Genomic DNA, 17550 nt, shown 5'->3' with positions numbered 1-17550 from the left:
TCAAGATTCTTACAAATATGCGGACAGAAAAAAAAAAAAAGAAGCAAGCGGCAGAAGGGTAAGTACATTTAGTATCACTTATAGAGTTTTAACACAGAAAGAATTCTACAAATTGTTTAATGACATACGTATCTAGAAAAAGAATAAGTGCATGCAAATTTACCTAAATTTAGGGATAGAGGGAAGGTTTGGTATGCGATAGGTGCCTGACGTATTGCAACTTTACTTGTACTCTATGTGATCGGTATCATTCAGTTCATTTTTCAGCTGAGGAAACTGAGGCTCAAGTGAGCTGGCTGGGATTTCAAAGTTCTCTTTTTTGGGGGGAGAGGAGGGGTGCTGGGGTTTGAACTCAGGGACTCATGCTTACAAAACAGGAGCTCTTCCGCTTGAGCCACTCCTCCAGTCCATTTTGCTATAGTTATTTTGGAGATGGGGTCTGGAAAACTGTTTGCTAGGGCTGGCCTCATCGATCCTTCAGATCTCAGCTCCCCAAGTAGCTAGGATTACAGGTATGCACCACCGGTGCCGGCTTCTGCTTGGTCTTGACGTGGGATTTACTGGCTGAACAAACGGGAGAAAGAACGGCCTTGGCTCGCTCTTAGGCCTCTCCTGGCCCTCCCTTTGGGACAGGTGCCAGAATCAAAGGGCCAAGCGGTATAAAATTTGCGCTCTTGGCATTAGGGATCGAAGTCCGGCTCCGCCCCGTCCGCTGGCGCGAGGCTCCGCCCCGGATGGCTCGGCCCCAGAAGGACTCATGAATATGCAAGTAACAGGAAGCTATTTAAAGACGCCGGCGCCGCGCGCAGCTCGCTGCCCGCCCGCTTCTGGTACTTAGAGGCCCGGTCCCGTTCGTTCGCGTTCATCACTGCGTGCGGAAGCGCCGACAGTATGTCTGACAAACTGCCTTACAAAGTCGGTGAGTTCCTGGACAAGCAGCCTGCCACTGCTACTCTGTGCCCGTTAGGGGGTCGTCCCTAGAGGCGGCCGCTGGGCCGCCCACAATCCCTGGCATCACAGGTTGGGCGCGCTCGTGCCCGCGCGGGGCTACCTGGGGGCTGGAGTCCTCGCGGCCCCGCTAGCTAGTCGTGGGAGGAGGCAGCGGACTACAAGTTCCGGCGTGCCCCGCTACTCGCGCCCGTGCTGCCGCGCAGGCTGAGAGCAGCTCTCGGGCAGCCTGTTCCTCCCCCCTACCGCGGTCTGCAACCGCGGGCCCCGCTACGGTAACCCGCCCAAGGGGCTCGGGCCCTGCCTTTTGGCCAGCTGGGTGGTCCCTGGCAAGAGCCTACGACTCCCTGGGCCTTCTGGCGTTTAGGAGAGGCCTGGAAAGCAAGCCCTAGGGTGGTGATGGTCCGCGTGCACCTGGTGCTTTTTGGTCAGCCACCTGGCCACTGGGACAGTTGTGTGGAGAACCTCGGAGACATTCGGGAGTGGTTGGAAAAGTGCATTCTGTTGTCCCACAGATGGAAGGCTCATGGGTAGTAAATGTTCATTGAACGTTTATTGTGGGATGAACACAGCTTTGTAGATAAATTCTAGATTAACCCATTTTATTCTCATAGCCCTCCAGGGGAGGATTATTCTCCTTTTGCTATGAGAATCCTGAGTCGCAGAGGTCACTCGCTCATAACCTGACAGCTGGGAGGTGGTGGAATAGGATTTGAACCCAGGGCATGTAGACCTCCGAATTCACCTGTTTCACCACTTTATGCAAGTAAACACACTTGGAACAGTCCCAGTGAAATCTCAGCAAAAAACACTTCAGAGCCGGGCAACGGTGGCTCCACGCCTGTAATGCTAGCCATCCAGGAGGTAGCGATCAGGAGGATCGCGGTTCGAAGCTAGCCAGGGCAAATAGTTCTGTGAGACCCTATCTGGAAAAACCCTTCACAAAAATAGGGCTGGTGGAGTGTCTCAAGGTGGAGGCCCTCAGTTCAAGCCCCAGTACCGCAAACAACAACAACAACAAAAAACTTCAGAATAGGTGTGGTTTTGGATGACACCTGTCATCCCAGCACTCTGGAGACTGAGGCAGGAGGATTGTGAGTTTGAGGCCAGCTTGGGCCACATATCCAGACCCTATCTCAAAACAGCAAGACAAAAGTAAAAGCAGTTCAAGCTGGCTAGTAGCTTTTAAACTAAATTTAAGACACCATTAAACTGAAGAAAGGACCAATATTATGGAGCAGTGGCTATGTGGTGATTTGTGTGTTTACAGAATAATCTTTGTAAAAGTGGATGTTATTATGCAGGGGAAGAAACTGAGGAAGTGACTTGCAAAGATTCTGTTAAAATAATAGCTCATGAAATAGCCACCAGAGTAGATTTGTTGCCCTTATTGTGTAGATGATGAGGCTATAGCCCATAAAGGTTAAGTCAAGGTCACATGAGTAGTAGAAGTGCTAGAATGGGACTTGTAATACTGTGGAGAGACTGGTGGGTCAGGGTTGGGGTGTTGGGGTTGTGTGGATGGAGATAAGGCTGGGTTTGGAGTGGGAAGCTTGGTTATTTGGAGATGGAGGCAGGAGGCCTCCATCAAAGAGGATATGCTGTGTGCCACATCTTGCCCATAGGCAGGTGTCTTCTGTAATCCTTGGGGTACAGAGCAAGGTTAGGGATTGTTATCCTCACTCTACAGATCAAGAGAGGTTCTTGCTATTCCTATTGACAGGTGTTCTGTTACTTCTGTGTCCTCAGCTCCTCAGGGCACCAGAAGTCCCAGAGCTTGGAGCACCAGTCCTTCCTGCATCCTTGGCATTGAGGGTTCCCTGTAAATTCTGGGACTGCCACAATGCCATGAGGGCATTGAGAGAATTGTTTTAGCTGGAGGGACCAGTGGTAGTAGAGGGGTGGGAGCTTAACAGGACATCACAGAACGCATTGTGCTCTACAGGAGGGCCTTGAGAAGGCCCTCTGCTCTAACCTTGCCTTGTGGCCTGTCCTGCCTCTTCCACTCACTGGCTAGGGAACCTGGGGCAAACCCCTGTCTGGTCTCTTTCCTCGTTTCAAATGCCGGGGGTTAGACTAGGTTCAGATTTATTTCTTTTTATGCCACTCTTGTCCCGTGGCAGTCTCTTTGATAATCTTTTCTCATGTAGGTTTCACAACATATGCTGACGCCTTCTGTATGCCAAGCCTTGCTGGGCAGTAGAGAGAGAATGGTGACCCAAGAACAAGGTTGGGATAGACATGCATACAGATAATGTAGTATTGTCTCCATTTTGAGGAGATTTGCCACTTCCTCTATGGCCACCCCTCCCCTCCCCCACCTTTTTTTTAGGTGCTAGGGTTTGAACTCAGCCTTACACTTGCTAGACTGGCCCTCTACCACTTGAGCCACTCAGCCAGCCCTGTTTTGTGTTGGGTTTTTTTGGAGATAGAGTCTCTTGAGCTGTTTGCCCGGGCTGGCTTTGAACCATGAACTTCCTGATCTCGGACTTTCAAATAGCTAGAATTATAAGCGTGAGCCACCCGTGCCAGGCTCTTGGTTGTTTTTTTGAAACAGAGTCTGGCTGTGTGGCCTAGGCTGACCTCAAATTTGAGATCCTCCTGCCTTAGAATCTCCAGTACTGGGATTACAGGTTTGTACCACCATGGCCAGCCAGTGGGGTCTTTTCAAAAGAGAAGTCTGGTCTTTGGTAATGATACATGCTTTAAAACTCTATAAAAGTCCCATCTCACTGGGAGTAAAATCCTGATTCATCTTACTCCCTGTGTTTGTTCCCACTCTGGACCACTCTCTCTGTTCCTCCACCAGGAATGTATCAGGAGTCCTTCCTGTTTCCAGGTGTTTTTGATCACTCAGTGGGAGTCAGGTCCTGTATCAAGGACTTGGGAGGAGGCTTCAGGCTAAAAACTGCTTGTATTAACGCTGTGGGCTGGTAATGAGTTATCCGGTCTGCAGACAGTCAGGAGGTATGGTGGAGCAGCCAGTGAGGGGTAGGAGAAGGTGGAGACAGGGAGAGGGGCAGGCAGTCCTGGGAGTAGGGCCCTGAAAGCCAGGTGAGGAGTTAGGATTTTATCCATAGCTTAGGGGAAATCATTAGGGGTTTTAGTTTGTTTTATTTGTTCACTTGAGTAGAACAGTTGAGGTAATAAATTTACAAAAGCTTCCCTCTTAGTTGTTGTGGGTACATGGTATGTGGGAGCAGAGGGACCTGAGAGGAGCTTGCTTCAGTGGTCCAACTGAGAAGTGGCAGTTTAGATGAGGTTGGTGAGTTGTGGTTGGGATGCTTACGTTTTTAGGATGTTCAACTAAAAACGTGCTGATGGAGATGAAACTGGAAATGAGAAAACAAGAAGTCTTCCTGGTTTTTGGCCAGAGTGGCTGATGGAATGGTGGTTTCATTTCCTAAAATGGGAAGATTGAGGGTGTGTGGCCAAGGAGTCATGAGGGCTCACACTTTATGCATAGTAGATCCAGTTGAACATCCACATAGAGGTGCTGAGTTGGCAGTTGGATAAGAATCTGAAGTTCAGGGGCAAAGTTTGGGCTGGTAAAAACGTGGGAGTCGTTGTCATAGACAAGGTATTCAAAGCCAGAGAACTAGATGAGCTCATTTGGCAAGAGTTTCGGAAGAGAGAGATGGTAGTGCCTTGAGGGCTCTCAAACAGTCTGTTAGCTGCAGAGGAACCAGGAAGGTAGGAGGAAAAAACACAGGAGCACACAGTCAGAAGCCAAGAGAGGAAAGGGGGAGTAACTAGTAGGGTTGCTACTGCTGGGAGAAACATAAACGTAAGTGACCATCAATTGGGTGGGGGATCAGGCAGTTTCAGTGGAGGAGTGAGATCCTTATGGGGGTGAGAAGATACGGGATCAGGGACATTTGTTTTAACAGAAAAAAAAAATGCCCACTCTGTAACTACATATGCAGATAGAGGAGCACATGAAGAAAAGTGGCATGGCTCTGAATTCTCAATGAATTGAGACGTGAGGTTGACAGTTGATGGGGAAAAGGTGATGGAGGTTTGGGGAGAGTGCAAAATGGGAGTAAATTTTACTGGGAGAGTAAAATAGGATTGAGGGGATATGCTAAGCATCCTGTGAGATTTATGGGTATATTATATAAAACCTCTCAGTATGAATGTGATTCTCCTGGGTTCGGTGACTTAGGTGTAGCTGAGTGCTAGTAGGAGCATTGCCAAGTGAATTTTTGGAGGGAAGGAGAGCAGAGGGGATGGACAGTGGAATCCTAAACTGGTAGGAAGAAGATGAGACCATGAAGCGGTGCAGTGAGGGACTGTGGAAATTGGGAAGATTAATGGATTAGAAGTTCTAGCCTGACTGACTGCAGCTTGTTGAAGTTGGTGTTCTAAAGGGAGAAATTTGGAAAGATGGGACATGGCCAGAGTTGGTTGCTTGAAATCCAGATTTCCAAGGCTATCATCGTTGATGGCCTACTGAGGTGGAATATGGGAGGGTGATAGGAAAGAGTTGTATTGAGATGCAGTAGAAGGGGACCCTTCAAAGGGAATCTTCCATAGGTGTGAAATTATTCATTTCTGAAATTGTCCCTTTATTTTGGTGCTTGGAGAGTGAATCCAAGTTCTTGCATGTGCTCTACCACTGAACTACACCCCCTACCCATCTGAATTTATTTATTTATTTATTTATTTTTGGTACTGGGATTTGAACTCAGGGCCTACACCTTAAGCCACTCCACCAGCCCTTTTTGTGATGGTTTTTTTCGAGATAGGGTCTCTCAAACTATTTGCCTGGGGCTGGCTTTGAACCAAGATCCTCCTATCTCTGCCTCCTGAGTAGCTAGGATAATAGGCATGAACCATTGGTGCCCGGCCCCCTCTGAAATTATTTACATGCACTGTAGAAAGAAGACTGACTTACTTTTCTTAATTATTATTAAATTCTCTACATAGTCCTTTCCTTCTCACCCTTTACTTCCTTGGGTGATTCGCAGCATCTAAGCTTCTCTAAAGATGAAAATCACCAGGAGTCCCAGGCCCATCTTAGACCTACTGAATTTGATTTTCCAGGGGAGCTTTCCAAGCATGCTAGATGACTTATCAGGGAAGTTTGCAAACATTGACCTGGTGACTTACCTAATATATGACCATGGGAATGAGCCAGTGTGTCTGGTGAGGGAGGTGGGTGAGATGGTTAAAGGGAAGAGTACTGTATTGAGCTAGTGAGAGCTCATCATAGCTTTCTTTCCTGCCTGAGAACTTGGACAAATTGGAGACATTTAGGGTGTCAGAGGGCCAAATATGTCTTTTATTCCTAACATCATCAAAGCCAGAGGTATGAAAGTCAAATGTTCCTGCTAACTGAACCCCAAAATTCAACAGTTACCCACCAATTACAGGCAAAGTGGCCAAGAACTTCTGATTCCTAAAAGAAGGGAGAGCTGAAGTGAGTGTGCCAGTTTATTCCTTTCAAATTTACTGTTCAGACAAGCCATTCCACCTTCCCTGGGGCTGAGAGTGCCCAAGACTGTCAGTTGTACTGATGCATTCCCTCCATGAGGAAAGAATCAAGGAGTGGGGAAAAACCATTTTCATGTTGCCAAGGAGATTAAGCAACCACAATCAAGTTTCACGGTTTTAAATATTTGTGAGTGTTGAATCACCAAGTGACGAGTTGGAGAGAAAGATGAAAAGCCAGGATCTAAAATCCTTAGGGAATGAGGAGATTGGTAGGTGCCAGCAAAAAGAAAGGGTAGTGGGAGGAATATAGTCTGATAACCATTTTTCAAAGGGACACTTGACTTTATTGTAATTTTCATATACCTGTGTGTTATTCCACAAGATGGTAAGCTATAGTTAGGCAGGGACCATGTCTTTCTTTTTTAGACTGTCCTGGTTCCATACATACTTAATGAGTAAATGAGTAAGAGTACGCACTAACTGGTTGCCAAGCCCAAAGGTATTGGGGCCACATGTGGATAAGGTTCTTACACAGTTACTGGTTGGGAGGAGGAGGTGGCTCACAGGACTCTCACCCATTCTGTCCCTGCAGCGGACATTGGCTTGGCTGCCTGGGGACGCAAGGCCCTGGACATTGCTGAGAATGAGATGCCGGGCTTGATGCGCATGCGGGAGATGTACTCAGCTTCCAAGCCACTGAAAGGTGCCCGTATTGCTGGCTGTCTGCACATGACTGTGGAGACGGCTGTCCTCATTGAGACTCTCGTCGCCCTGGGTGCTGAGGTGAGGCCAATAACTGTGTGACCTTGGCAAGTCCCTTGCCCTTTCTGGGTTTAACTGGGGAGGAAGACTGCAGGGGTGGGAATGCTTCTGGCCAGCAGGGCCTTTACTCTCTGACACTTGGGTTTTCACTCTGTCTCCCAGTGCTGCTACTCTTTGAAGTGAATGTTCTTCTCTCTGTCTGGAAAGATAACTTCTGTCTGTACTCAATACATCCTCTTGACTAAGATCTCTAGTAGAAAACTCCATCCTGATGTCATTTAGTCATCTGAGAACTGGCTCTCACTGGTCCTCCTAGGATCATGTGCCTGGTTTCAACCAGTCATGGTTTTCAGAAGGATGGCGTGCTCCGGTTGCTCCTAAGTTTTGTGTATCAAGATCTCTTAATGAAACCGGGTGCTGGTGACTGATGTCTGTAATCCTAGCTACTCAGGAGGCAGAAATCAGGAGGATTGCAGTTTGAAGCTAGCCCGGGCAAATAGTTCACAAGACCCTATCTCAAAAAACCCTTTACAAAAATATAGGACTGGTGGAGTGGCTCAAGGTGAAGGTCCTGAGTTCAAGCCCCAATACTGGGGGGGAAAAAAAATCTCTTAATGAGGGGCAGGCAGTGCAGGGTAGGGAAGTCAAAACTGACATACTCCAGAGCTTGGTTTTTGTATCTCATCTTTATTTTCAATATTAGTTGGTTTCATAGCTTTAAATACTGTCTAAAGCTGCATGCTGGTAGCTCATTCCTGTAATCCTAGCTACTTGGGAGGCTGAGAGTGGAAGGATCACGGTTCGAGGCTAGCCCAGGCAAATAGTTCACAAGACCCCCATCTCAAAATAACTAGAGCAAAATGGACTGGTGGTATGGCTCAAGTAGTAGAGTGACTGCTTTGCAAGCATGAAGCCCTGAGTTCAAACCCCACCTTAAAAAAAAAAAGTACTGTTTATATGGTGATTCCCAAATACATACCCTAGCCTGGCCTGGACTTGTCCTGGGACTCCAGTCTTGTATATCCAGGTACGTATGTGTCCTATTCACATGAAGATCAAGTACAAGTGAGCACCGGTGGCTCACACCTGTAGTCCTAGCTACTTAGGAGGCAGAGATCAGGAAGACTGTGATTTGAAACCAGCCCGGGCAAATACTTTGTGACACCCTATCTTGAAAAACCTTTCACAAAAATAGGTCTGGTGAGTGGCTCAAGGTGAAGGTCCTGAGTTTAAGCCCCAGTACTGGGAAAAAAAAAAAAAAAAAGATCAAGTGCATATATTGGACTCAACATGTCCAAACAAACTTGTGATTTTCTGGCCCCCTCCTCTTCCTCAAGACTTTCCATATCAGTAAGTGTAACTTTAGACTTCCAGGTTCAGGTACCTGGAGAGTTTGATAGCTTCCATCCCCTCCATTGTTAGTGCTGTATTTCTTGTCTGCTCTTTCACATGCTAGGCAAGCACTCTACCACTGAGCTACATTCCCAGCCTGGAGTCTTCTTCAATAGCTCTTGTCTCTATGCTTCAGTCCTTCCCCTTCCATGGATTACCAGAGTAATCTGAGTGAGATCTTGTCACTTGTCTCCCATCCACTCACCCAGAGTGGGGGTGGTTGGATCTAGGTTTCCAACTTCTCACCCTTAGCTCCAGGGCTTTCCTCTCTTCCTGTTCATGACACTGGTCCTTCTGAGCCATTTAGTGACCAACAGCCTTGTTTTTGCTGGCTCTTCTAGGTGCGATGGTCCAGCTGCAACATTTTCTCCACACAGGACCATGCAGCAGCTGCCATTGCCAAGGCTGGCATTCCAGGTGAGTCCTTGCTGCTGGGGCAGGTGGGAATGCATTGATGGGCCATGCTTCTCCCTGTTGGCTTCACTGACTCCTATAGGAACAGGTTCCTTAAGGCAGGGAGAGGATTATAGCAAGTGTCCCATCATCATCTAAAATTCTATAGAAGGCCAGCGTTGGTGACTCACACCTGTAATGCTAGCTGCTGTGGAGGCAGAGATGAGGAGGATCGGGGTTTAAGGCCAGCCTGAGCGAATAGTTTGGGGGGACCCTATCTCAAAGATACCCAACATAAGGGCTGGTGGAGTAGCTCAATTGATGAGAGCACCTGCCTAGCAAGCATGAACCCCTGAGTTCAAACCCCAGTACCACTCCTCCCACCCCCAAAAAAAAAAAACATATAGAAGATGCTTATTAACTCAAGTCACGTGACCAGGAAGGGCAGGATCTTGTGATAGGGAGCCACGTGATATAGAGGAGGGGAAGTTCCTTGAGGGAAGGATGTGGGTCTGTTTCCAAAGAACTGGCGAGGGAAAGGCAGAAAAGAGCCCCAGAGGTTCATTTTCTGGGATATGATAGTCTAAGGGGCTGGGGAAAGACAAACTGCTGGAGAAGGGCACATGTGTGTCTGGACTTGGGGAGGGGAGTTGCTAGATTTGATGGTGGTTAAATAGAACTTTCAAGATACCTTGTAATCAGTCACAAGTGGAAGGGGGATGTGTGGAAAGGGCTACTCCACAGACTCACCAGGGCTGAATGGGCATGTCCCTCACTCCTCAGCCTTGGCTGGGTTCTGTGGACCTCTTCTGGAAAAGGCCTTGTATTCAAGACCAAAAAGACCACTGTCTTCTCCAGTTGGGGGGGAGGGCACATGGCCCTGATTGGCCTGGGTCCTTTGCTCACAGAAGCCTCCTGGGAGCCTGACACCAGTATCTCAGTCATATCACATGATGGGACAGCATCAGCCCTCCAAGTAGCCCTTGGTTCTGGTGCCTACTCTGGAATGCCATGCTGAGTGATTCAGGCCCCTCTCTGGGTGTTTGTAAGTGGTGATGATGGGATGCCTGCCTTACAGGGTTTCTGTGAGGAAATGAGATGAACACAAAGGACTTACAGTAATATCTGGCACAGAGAAAGTGCTCTATACATAGTAGCTGCTATTAGTAATTTTTTGGCCAGACATTGTCTGAGACTACCCACTTTATAAGCTCTCAGGACCTCAGACCTTTCAGTGAAGAGCAAACTCTATAGATCCTGCATTGTGGGTCTCATTATGGTTTGGAGCTCTGGTCTATGTGGGTTCATGCCCCGGTCCTTGGAGCCCAGGCAGAAGGAGGTGTGAAAAAATAGTTACTTGGAGATACCTATATCTAGGGCTGTACTTGACCTCTATCTCTTTTAATCCATACTGTTGTAAACCCCATTCATAGAGGAAACTTGAGACTCAGAAAGTTAAAGTGATTTGCCAGGGTCACATCTGATAATAGCCAGAATTTTAGCTCAGATCTACTTGGCTCCAGGTTGAGTTCGTCTCACTGATGTGTTATCAGATGGGCTGGGCATTAGGAAGGAGAGAATATCGACTGCCCAGGTTGTTCTCTGGAGTGGGTGCTGGTGGGGAAGGCCAGGTCCTAATGTGCCACGCACCCTACAGTGTATGCCTGGAAGGGCGAGACGGATGAAGAGTACCTGTGGTGCATCGAGCAGACACTGTACTTCAAAGATGGGCCCCTCAACATGATTCTGGATGATGGTGGTGACCTTACCAACCTCATCCACACCAAGTACCCACAGCTTCTGTCAGGTGAATAGGGTGGGACAGGTGAGCTGGGTGCCTGGAAGGGGGCTGCTCGTGAAGCAGCAGGCATGGCAGAACTCTCAGATTTTGTGGAAGACAGGAGGATAGCAGGTTCCTGTAGGCATGCTGGGGCCTGACCTCCTGTCTTCTGATGTCATGGAGTTAGGGCAGCAGGGAGAGGCCTGGCTGAGTTGATAGCCCAAGGGCCAGCATGGGGCCAGGGCTGGGAGCAGGTGGGAAGGATCCAGCTTTGCTAAAAGCAGTGAGGGCAGAAGAGTAGTTGGGAAGTGGGGTATGGAGAGTGAAAAAAGCCCTGAGGTAGGAAAGGATTGACTATTTAGGAAACAGAAGGAAGGCCAGTATGGCTACAGTGAATGAAGGGAGCCTTCTCTTGGAATATTATTAAATATAGTTAGAGCTTCACTGAAGGCCAGTTGTGTCCTAAATGTGCCAAAAGAGGAGAGTTTTGCTTGATCCTGAGAGCAAAGGGAAGTAATTGGAGGGTTTGAATAGATTTCTCTGAAAATACACATGCTAAAATGGCTGCTGTATGGAGGAAGGCTTGTGGCAGGGGCTAGGGCAGTGGCAGTGAGGATGGAGAAGATGAGGATGTGGGTGAGTTCAGGTGTGGTCTTTGATGTTCTTCCCCTCTTGTTAAGGCATCCGAGGCATCTCTGAGGAGACCACGACTGGAGTCCACAACCTATATAAGATGATGGCCAATGGGATACTAAAGGTGCCTGCCATCAACGTCAATGACTCTGTCACCAAGGTGAGCTTTTGGGGCAATGACATCTCCAGGTGTGGGCCCCAGTACAGCTGAAGAGTAAGCCTCTGAAGAAGGGTGTCCAGGAAGGTGGTAGGCTAGCGATGTGCCAACCCTTGTCTGAAGTGAAAATAGCCCCAGACTGAGGGTAGTGAGTGCATTAAAGAAAGGAAGAACTACACAACAGGCGTCAGGGCTGGGGTTCAAGAGCACTATGGCTTTGATTGTCCAGAGCTTTAAAGTTAAGAAGATTCTTTGACTGACCAGTAATCTTTCCTACAAATGGATTCCTGGACCAGCACAGAAAGTGGAGAGAAATGGATGAGGATGCTCCTCATCCCCACATGCTGTGGGGGGATCAACCCAGCCTTGTCTGTCCCCATAGTCCTCTCACCCCCTCTCCTTTCAGAGCAAGTTTGACAACCTCTATGGCTGCCGGGAGTCCCTCATAGATGGCATCAAGCGAGCCACAGATGTGATGATTGCGGGCAAGGTAGCAGTGGTAGCAGGCTATGGTGATGTAGGCAAGGGCTGTGCCCAGGCCCTAAGGGGTTTTGGGGCCCGTGTCATCATCACCGAGATCGATCCCATCAACGCTCTACAGGCTGCCATGGAGGGTATGATGGGGTGAGGGTTGGCCGACAGCCACTGGGGGCAGAGGAGAGGCAGGACCATTCTAGATAACCCATGGTTGCTGTCTACACAGGCTATGAGGTGACCACCATGGATGAGGCCTGTAAGGAGGGCAACATCTTTGTCACCACCACAGGCTGTGTGGATATCATCCTTGGTCGGTAGGTGCCAGGTGGGGGTCCTGGGGGTAAGCTAGAGGCAGGCCTGGGACTGCTGTTTGTCTCTGATGGTGTTCCGTGAGTTTGGGCTCCCCCACAGGCACTTTGAACAGATGAAGGATGATGCCATTGTGTGTAACATTGGACACTTCGATGTGGAGATTGATGTGAAATGGCTCAATGAGAACGCTGTGGAGAAGGTGAACATCAAGCCCCAGGTGAGAAGCCCCAGCCCTGCCAGCAGGGTCAGCAGTGGAGGGCTGGAAGCTGTTGCAGCTTGGATAGTGGAGTGCAGGGAGCCTGGTTTCAGAGGTGGGCTTGAGGTGTCTTGACCCTGGGGGTGTCAAAGGCTCTGAAGGTGTTAGGCAAGTTAGCTGTGGATGTTAATGATGCTGTTTAAGAAAGCTTGCTTTTACTTTTATGTGGAGAATGGAAATAGTGGTTTGAGAAGTAGTGGGGCTCTGGGAAGGTCCTCTCATAGTCCTGCAGGGGCTGGAGAGTGCTGGGGCTGACCAGCTGTCCATGGGCTGGGATGGGGGAGGAATTGAAAAGGACTGTGGGTTTTTGGCTAGAACAGATGTGTGAAAAGTAGGCCAATTACTGAGCTGGGGAAAGGATGGGTTTGCAGCAGGGCATTGAGAAACAAGTTCCTTTGAGGAATATGAAACTTTATTTGGGTTATATTTATTATTGGTTTATTTATTTTGTTATTTGATTATAAAAGTAATATGTTTCTGGAAGATATTTTGGTTTTGTATATCAATAGTCTTCAAGTTAAGCAAATTCTTTTTTCTCGTAGGGCTGGGGATGGAACTCAGTGCCTTGCACATGCTAGGTATCCCCAGCATTCAAGTTTTCAGTTGGTGATTGAGAGCATGGGATTTGTCTTCAGACTGTCAAGACTGAAATTGCATCCACTTCTTAGTGTGTGCAGTTTCTTTATCTGTGAAATAGGGAAGATAGTAGTACTTAAATCAGAGGGTTTTTAGGATTACCTGTGATAATCCTATGTAAAGGTCTTAGTATAGGGTACATGGAAATAACAATACTAGTTGCTACTGAGTACCTAGTATGTACCAAGTCCTTCATACATATCAATTCATTAAAATCTCATGGCAGACCTGCAAGAGAATTAGCTATTAGTATTGTATGTGCTAGCCTTGTATGGAGGTTGTTCAGGCTCTCCTGGGCAGGTTGGGAGGCAATGGTAGCCTGGGCGGTGCTTCTGCAGCCCTCACTGTTGTGCTGGTGATTTGCAGGTGGACCGCTACCGCCTGAAGAATGGGTGCCGCATCATTCTGCTGGCTGAGGGCCGGCTGGTCAACCTGGGCTGTGCCATGGGCCACCCCAGTTTTGTGATGAGCAACTCCTTCACAAACCAGGTGCTAGCGCAGATTGAGCTGTGGACCCACCCGGACAAATACCCTGTTGGGGTTCACTTCCTGCCAAAGAAGGTGGGTTCTTGGCTTTCGCCTCAAGCTAAGGGTCATGAAGTGTCTGACTCTCCAACAGGGCTTGCTAGAGTTTATAAAGTGCTTGTCTGCTCTTTTAGAGGTCCTCACAGGTTGCTCTTCAGTGCAGAAATCGTTCTTTCTCTCCATTTGTCAAAAGAGGAAACTGAGGTCCCACTGGGTATCATACCCATAGTGGTAGGACTAGGTGAGAAAGAGCAAGGGTTTTAGAATGGGACATACCATATTTGGATCTTGGCCTCCCCCTTTGGAGGTTTTGTCACCCAGGCAAGGAACTTCTCTTTGCTTCTTCCATTTCCTCGTCTGTAAAATGAGGAGCCCTCACCCTCGATCCAGGGTTCCAAGCCCACATGCCTACAAGGATTGGGCAGGAAAATGAATGAGGCAGCCTGAGTGGGAACTGAGGAGCCGAAGAGCACAGGTAAGGGGGTGTTTGCCACTCAGTTGTCACTACCCCAGAACCCAGCTCCATAGGACTAGGGCTTCTGATTTCTGAAGAGAAACCACAGGTGTGGCCCAAGTGGTAGAGTGCCTGCCTAGCAAGTGGTAGGCCCTGAGTTTGAACCCTAGTACTGCTACCAAACCCCTATACAGCCAAAAAGAGAAAGAAAGAATGATGGATGTAGTCTGTAGGGTGCAGGTTCATCATCTTGGAATGAGGTGAGGCAGCACTAAGAATGCACCTGACCTGTGTCAAGGCAACCATGATGGCGAGGTCCTCTGAAATCGGCACTCTTCCGAACATCCCATGCAGTCCACCCATCCCCATGGATCAGAATTGCTGCTTTAGTCCTGCCTCAGTTTCCCTATGAGCTAACTAGTAAGAGTAGCTTTTTTTCTACCAGCTTTTGGCTGCTGAAAAAGCTGTGATGGGGTCTTCTTACTACCCCTCTACCCTTTGAAAGGCTGGTTCTGCCAAAGAGTTAAGGAGATGACTCAGACCCCAGCCTGTGTAGGGATTTGAATTCAAGGTCTTGCTAGGCTCTACCTCTTGAGCCAGACCTCCATTCATCTAACAGATATGTCCCAGTTGACCCACCTAAGGGTTGGGAATGTAGCTCAGTGGTAGAGTACTTCCCTTGCAAGTATGAGGCCCTGGGTTCTGTCCCCAACACTGCTTAATAACCTCAAACCAAGTCAACCCAACCATTTTATTTATTTACTTATTTAATTAATTTACTTATTTATTGCCATGCTGAGGATTGAATGAGGATTGAATTTAGGGCCTCACACATATGAGGCAAGCACTCTACCACTGCTACATCTCCAGCCCTCCCAACCTTTTTTTTTTTTTGCAGTACTGGAGTTTGAACTCAGGGACTACACCTTGAGCCACTCCGCCAGCCCTTTTTGTAATATGAGAACTACTCTCAGGTTGACCCTTCTCTAAGTGCAGGCTTGTGACCTTTATAGGTTCCTTTCATGCATTTAAGCTCTAGGCAGAAGTTTGCTTCTAACCCAGCCTCTTTTCTCCTTGATTTCTCTTATTCTCTTAAAAAATGCCATGGAGGCCATAGCTATGTTGCTTGAAACACATTTTGGGGCTTTGGAGCCACATGAACCTTGGTTTAAATCTTGGCTTTGTCATTCACTGCTTGTTATGACCATGGGCAAGTCATTCTACTTTTCTGAGTGTTGACTTCCCGATTTGTAAAAAAGGAGGATGGTAGTTTTTATTACTCAGGATTCTTTTGGTAACCAGTGATAGAAACTGGTTCAAATCCAGTTGTTAGACAGATGTGGTGTCTGCCTATAATCACAGCTACTCAGGAGGAGTCTAAGGTTAAAAATCACAAGTTCAAGGCCAGTCTGGGCAACATACTAAGTTTTTAGCCAGCCTGGGCTAGAGAGACTCCGTTTTAAAAAAAAAAAAAAAAAAGGCTCAGTGAAAAGCACTTGACTAACATGTATAGGCCCTGGGTTCCATTCCCAGCAACACTCACACACACACACATTTTCAAAGGAACAGTTTAGTCAAAAAAGATATTTATTCTAGGACTGGCTCAGTGGCTCACGTGGTAGAGGGCCTGCCTAGCAAGTGTGAGGCCCTGAGTTTAGTCTCCACCACTAAAATGAAAAAATGAATGCAAAAGAGCCCCAAGTTCAAAACCTAGTACCACCAAGAAAACAAAAACAAAAAATTTAAAAAAGGAACTCTGTTGGCTGTATAATGGGTAGGTACTGGATCATGGATTTTGTACCGTCGTAGCTGTTTTCTTTGGGTCTAGGGATGCTGGACTTGAGCTCGCAGTGCATAGGTGCTAGCACACATTTTACCACTGAGCCTCACCCTCAGTTCCATAGCTCTGCTTTTCTTTGTCTCTTGGCTTTTTTTGTTTCCCCCTCAACATTCATTTTATTTGTCAAATGGACTTGCCACTGAACTGAGACTAATCCTTCCCAGTGGAATCCCATTGGAATAAAAAGTATCCATGTCTATACCTGTCATGGAAAATATGTCCTGGACCATAGATAAATTCCATAGAGCGCTTTGGTTATATGCTTGAGTTGGTGGAGGATGAGGAAGGAGATGTAATTGATGGTTCTGCCAGGGGTACTTGGAGAGAAGGATGTGGCATAGTTACCTCATGATGGGGAGCTGGGCAACCAAAATAATACACCCACCGTGCTGGCTGTGAGGATAGAATGAGGTGTAATAGGGGTAACATGGCAGACACTCCCAAAGAGCAGTTTATGCCTCTATTGGTAACTGGATGCAGCTAACGGGTTCCAGAGCATGGCACTAATTCCAGGTTTTCCTGTTTCTTCCTAGCTGGATGAGGCAGTGGCTGAAGCTCACCTGGGCAAGCTGAATGTGAAACTGACCAAGCTGACTGAGAAGCAGGCCCAGTACCTGGGCATGCCCTGTGATGGCCCCTTCAAACCTGATCACTACCGCTACTGAGAGCCAGAACTGCCCTTCACCTTCCAGCTGCCACCCCTGTCCAGACCCCATGTCTCCTCCCCAAGAACAAATGGCACCAACTTTTCGATTGCCTTTTCAGTGTTCCCCATCGGCTCTCTGGGACTGGTCACATAGTCTTTGGCCTCTGCTGCATACTGTTCCAAATGTGGCAAGTGAAATTGAGAGGCATTTGTCAAGATGGAGGTATAAGGGAGACATCCACAGGGAACCATGAGCTCAGGGGTCTTGGAACTGCTTACTTAGTCAGTCCTTCCTTAGGCTGGAAGTTGGTAGTGCGGCTGCAAAGCCCATGGACTTTGTCTATCTTCCAGGCCCTCACCTGGCCTATGGACTTAGACCCATGTGCTTGGTTTACAGGTTCACTGGTTTCTCAGCCTATGACACATGAGAAGGAGCTATATCAAAGGGCAAAGAACTGTTGGAATTCCAGTGTTCCTAAGATCTTGGCTTACTTAGTGCTGGGCCTTCTCTTAAACCTTAGAACACTGAGGTGTTGGTACTTTTAGTCCCTATTTCACAGGGATTAGAATTGACTTTAAAGTGATAGCCAAGAAAGGACAAGAGAAGTGACAGCCAGAGGTTGAGAGGGGCCAGAAAAACAAAAGTGCCACCATGTTGCAACATGGTGGTTCCAGTTACAACCCTTGGTTGAAAGGAGATTAATTTGTTTTTTTCACATTTAAAATGTTGAATGCAGGAAAGTGGGTAAATAAAATTTTTGGTGCCTGAAAGAATTTTTGAACCTTTTATTATATACATAATCTACTGCCGACCATGTATGACAAGAGCAAGTGGTTATAGTCATGTATTGATGAAGCATTGAGAAGACAGGGGGTTGTCTGCAGTGTAGGATAATATGGGTT

At 47.7% G+C, this 17550-nt stretch overlaps 1 protein-coding gene across 2 annotated transcripts; it reads left to right on the top strand.

Moving 5' to 3' along the window:
- The first annotated feature begins 760 nt into the window (after window positions 1-760).
- On the top strand, window positions 761-17421 carry Ahcy (adenosylhomocysteinase). Of its 2 annotated transcripts, XM_020170275.2 has the most exons (10): window positions 761-919; window positions 6977-7167; window positions 8880-8955; window positions 10589-10738; window positions 11392-11504; window positions 11908-12115; window positions 12205-12292; window positions 12390-12507; window positions 13549-13743; window positions 16535-17421. In XM_020170275.2, the coding sequence occupies exons 1-10, from the start codon at window positions 892-894 to the stop codon at window positions 16664-16666; spliced, it is 1299 nt and encodes a 432-aa protein (XP_020025864.1). In that variant the 5' UTR covers window positions 761-891; the 3' UTR covers window positions 16667-17421. The 2 variants fall into 2 exon arrangements, with proteins under 2 accessions (XP_020025864.1, XP_020025865.1); XM_020170276.2 differs by lacking the exon at window positions 10589-10738.
- The last annotated feature ends 129 nt before the right edge of the window (window positions 17422-17550 follow it).

This window comes from Castor canadensis, chromosome 5, assembly GCF_047511655.1.
Source record: "Castor canadensis chromosome 5, mCasCan1.hap1v2, whole genome shotgun sequence".
Taxonomy (NCBI): Eukaryota; Metazoa; Chordata; class Mammalia; order Rodentia; family Castoridae; genus Castor; species Castor canadensis.
This window is presented reverse-complemented; position numbering and strand designations above follow the sequence as displayed.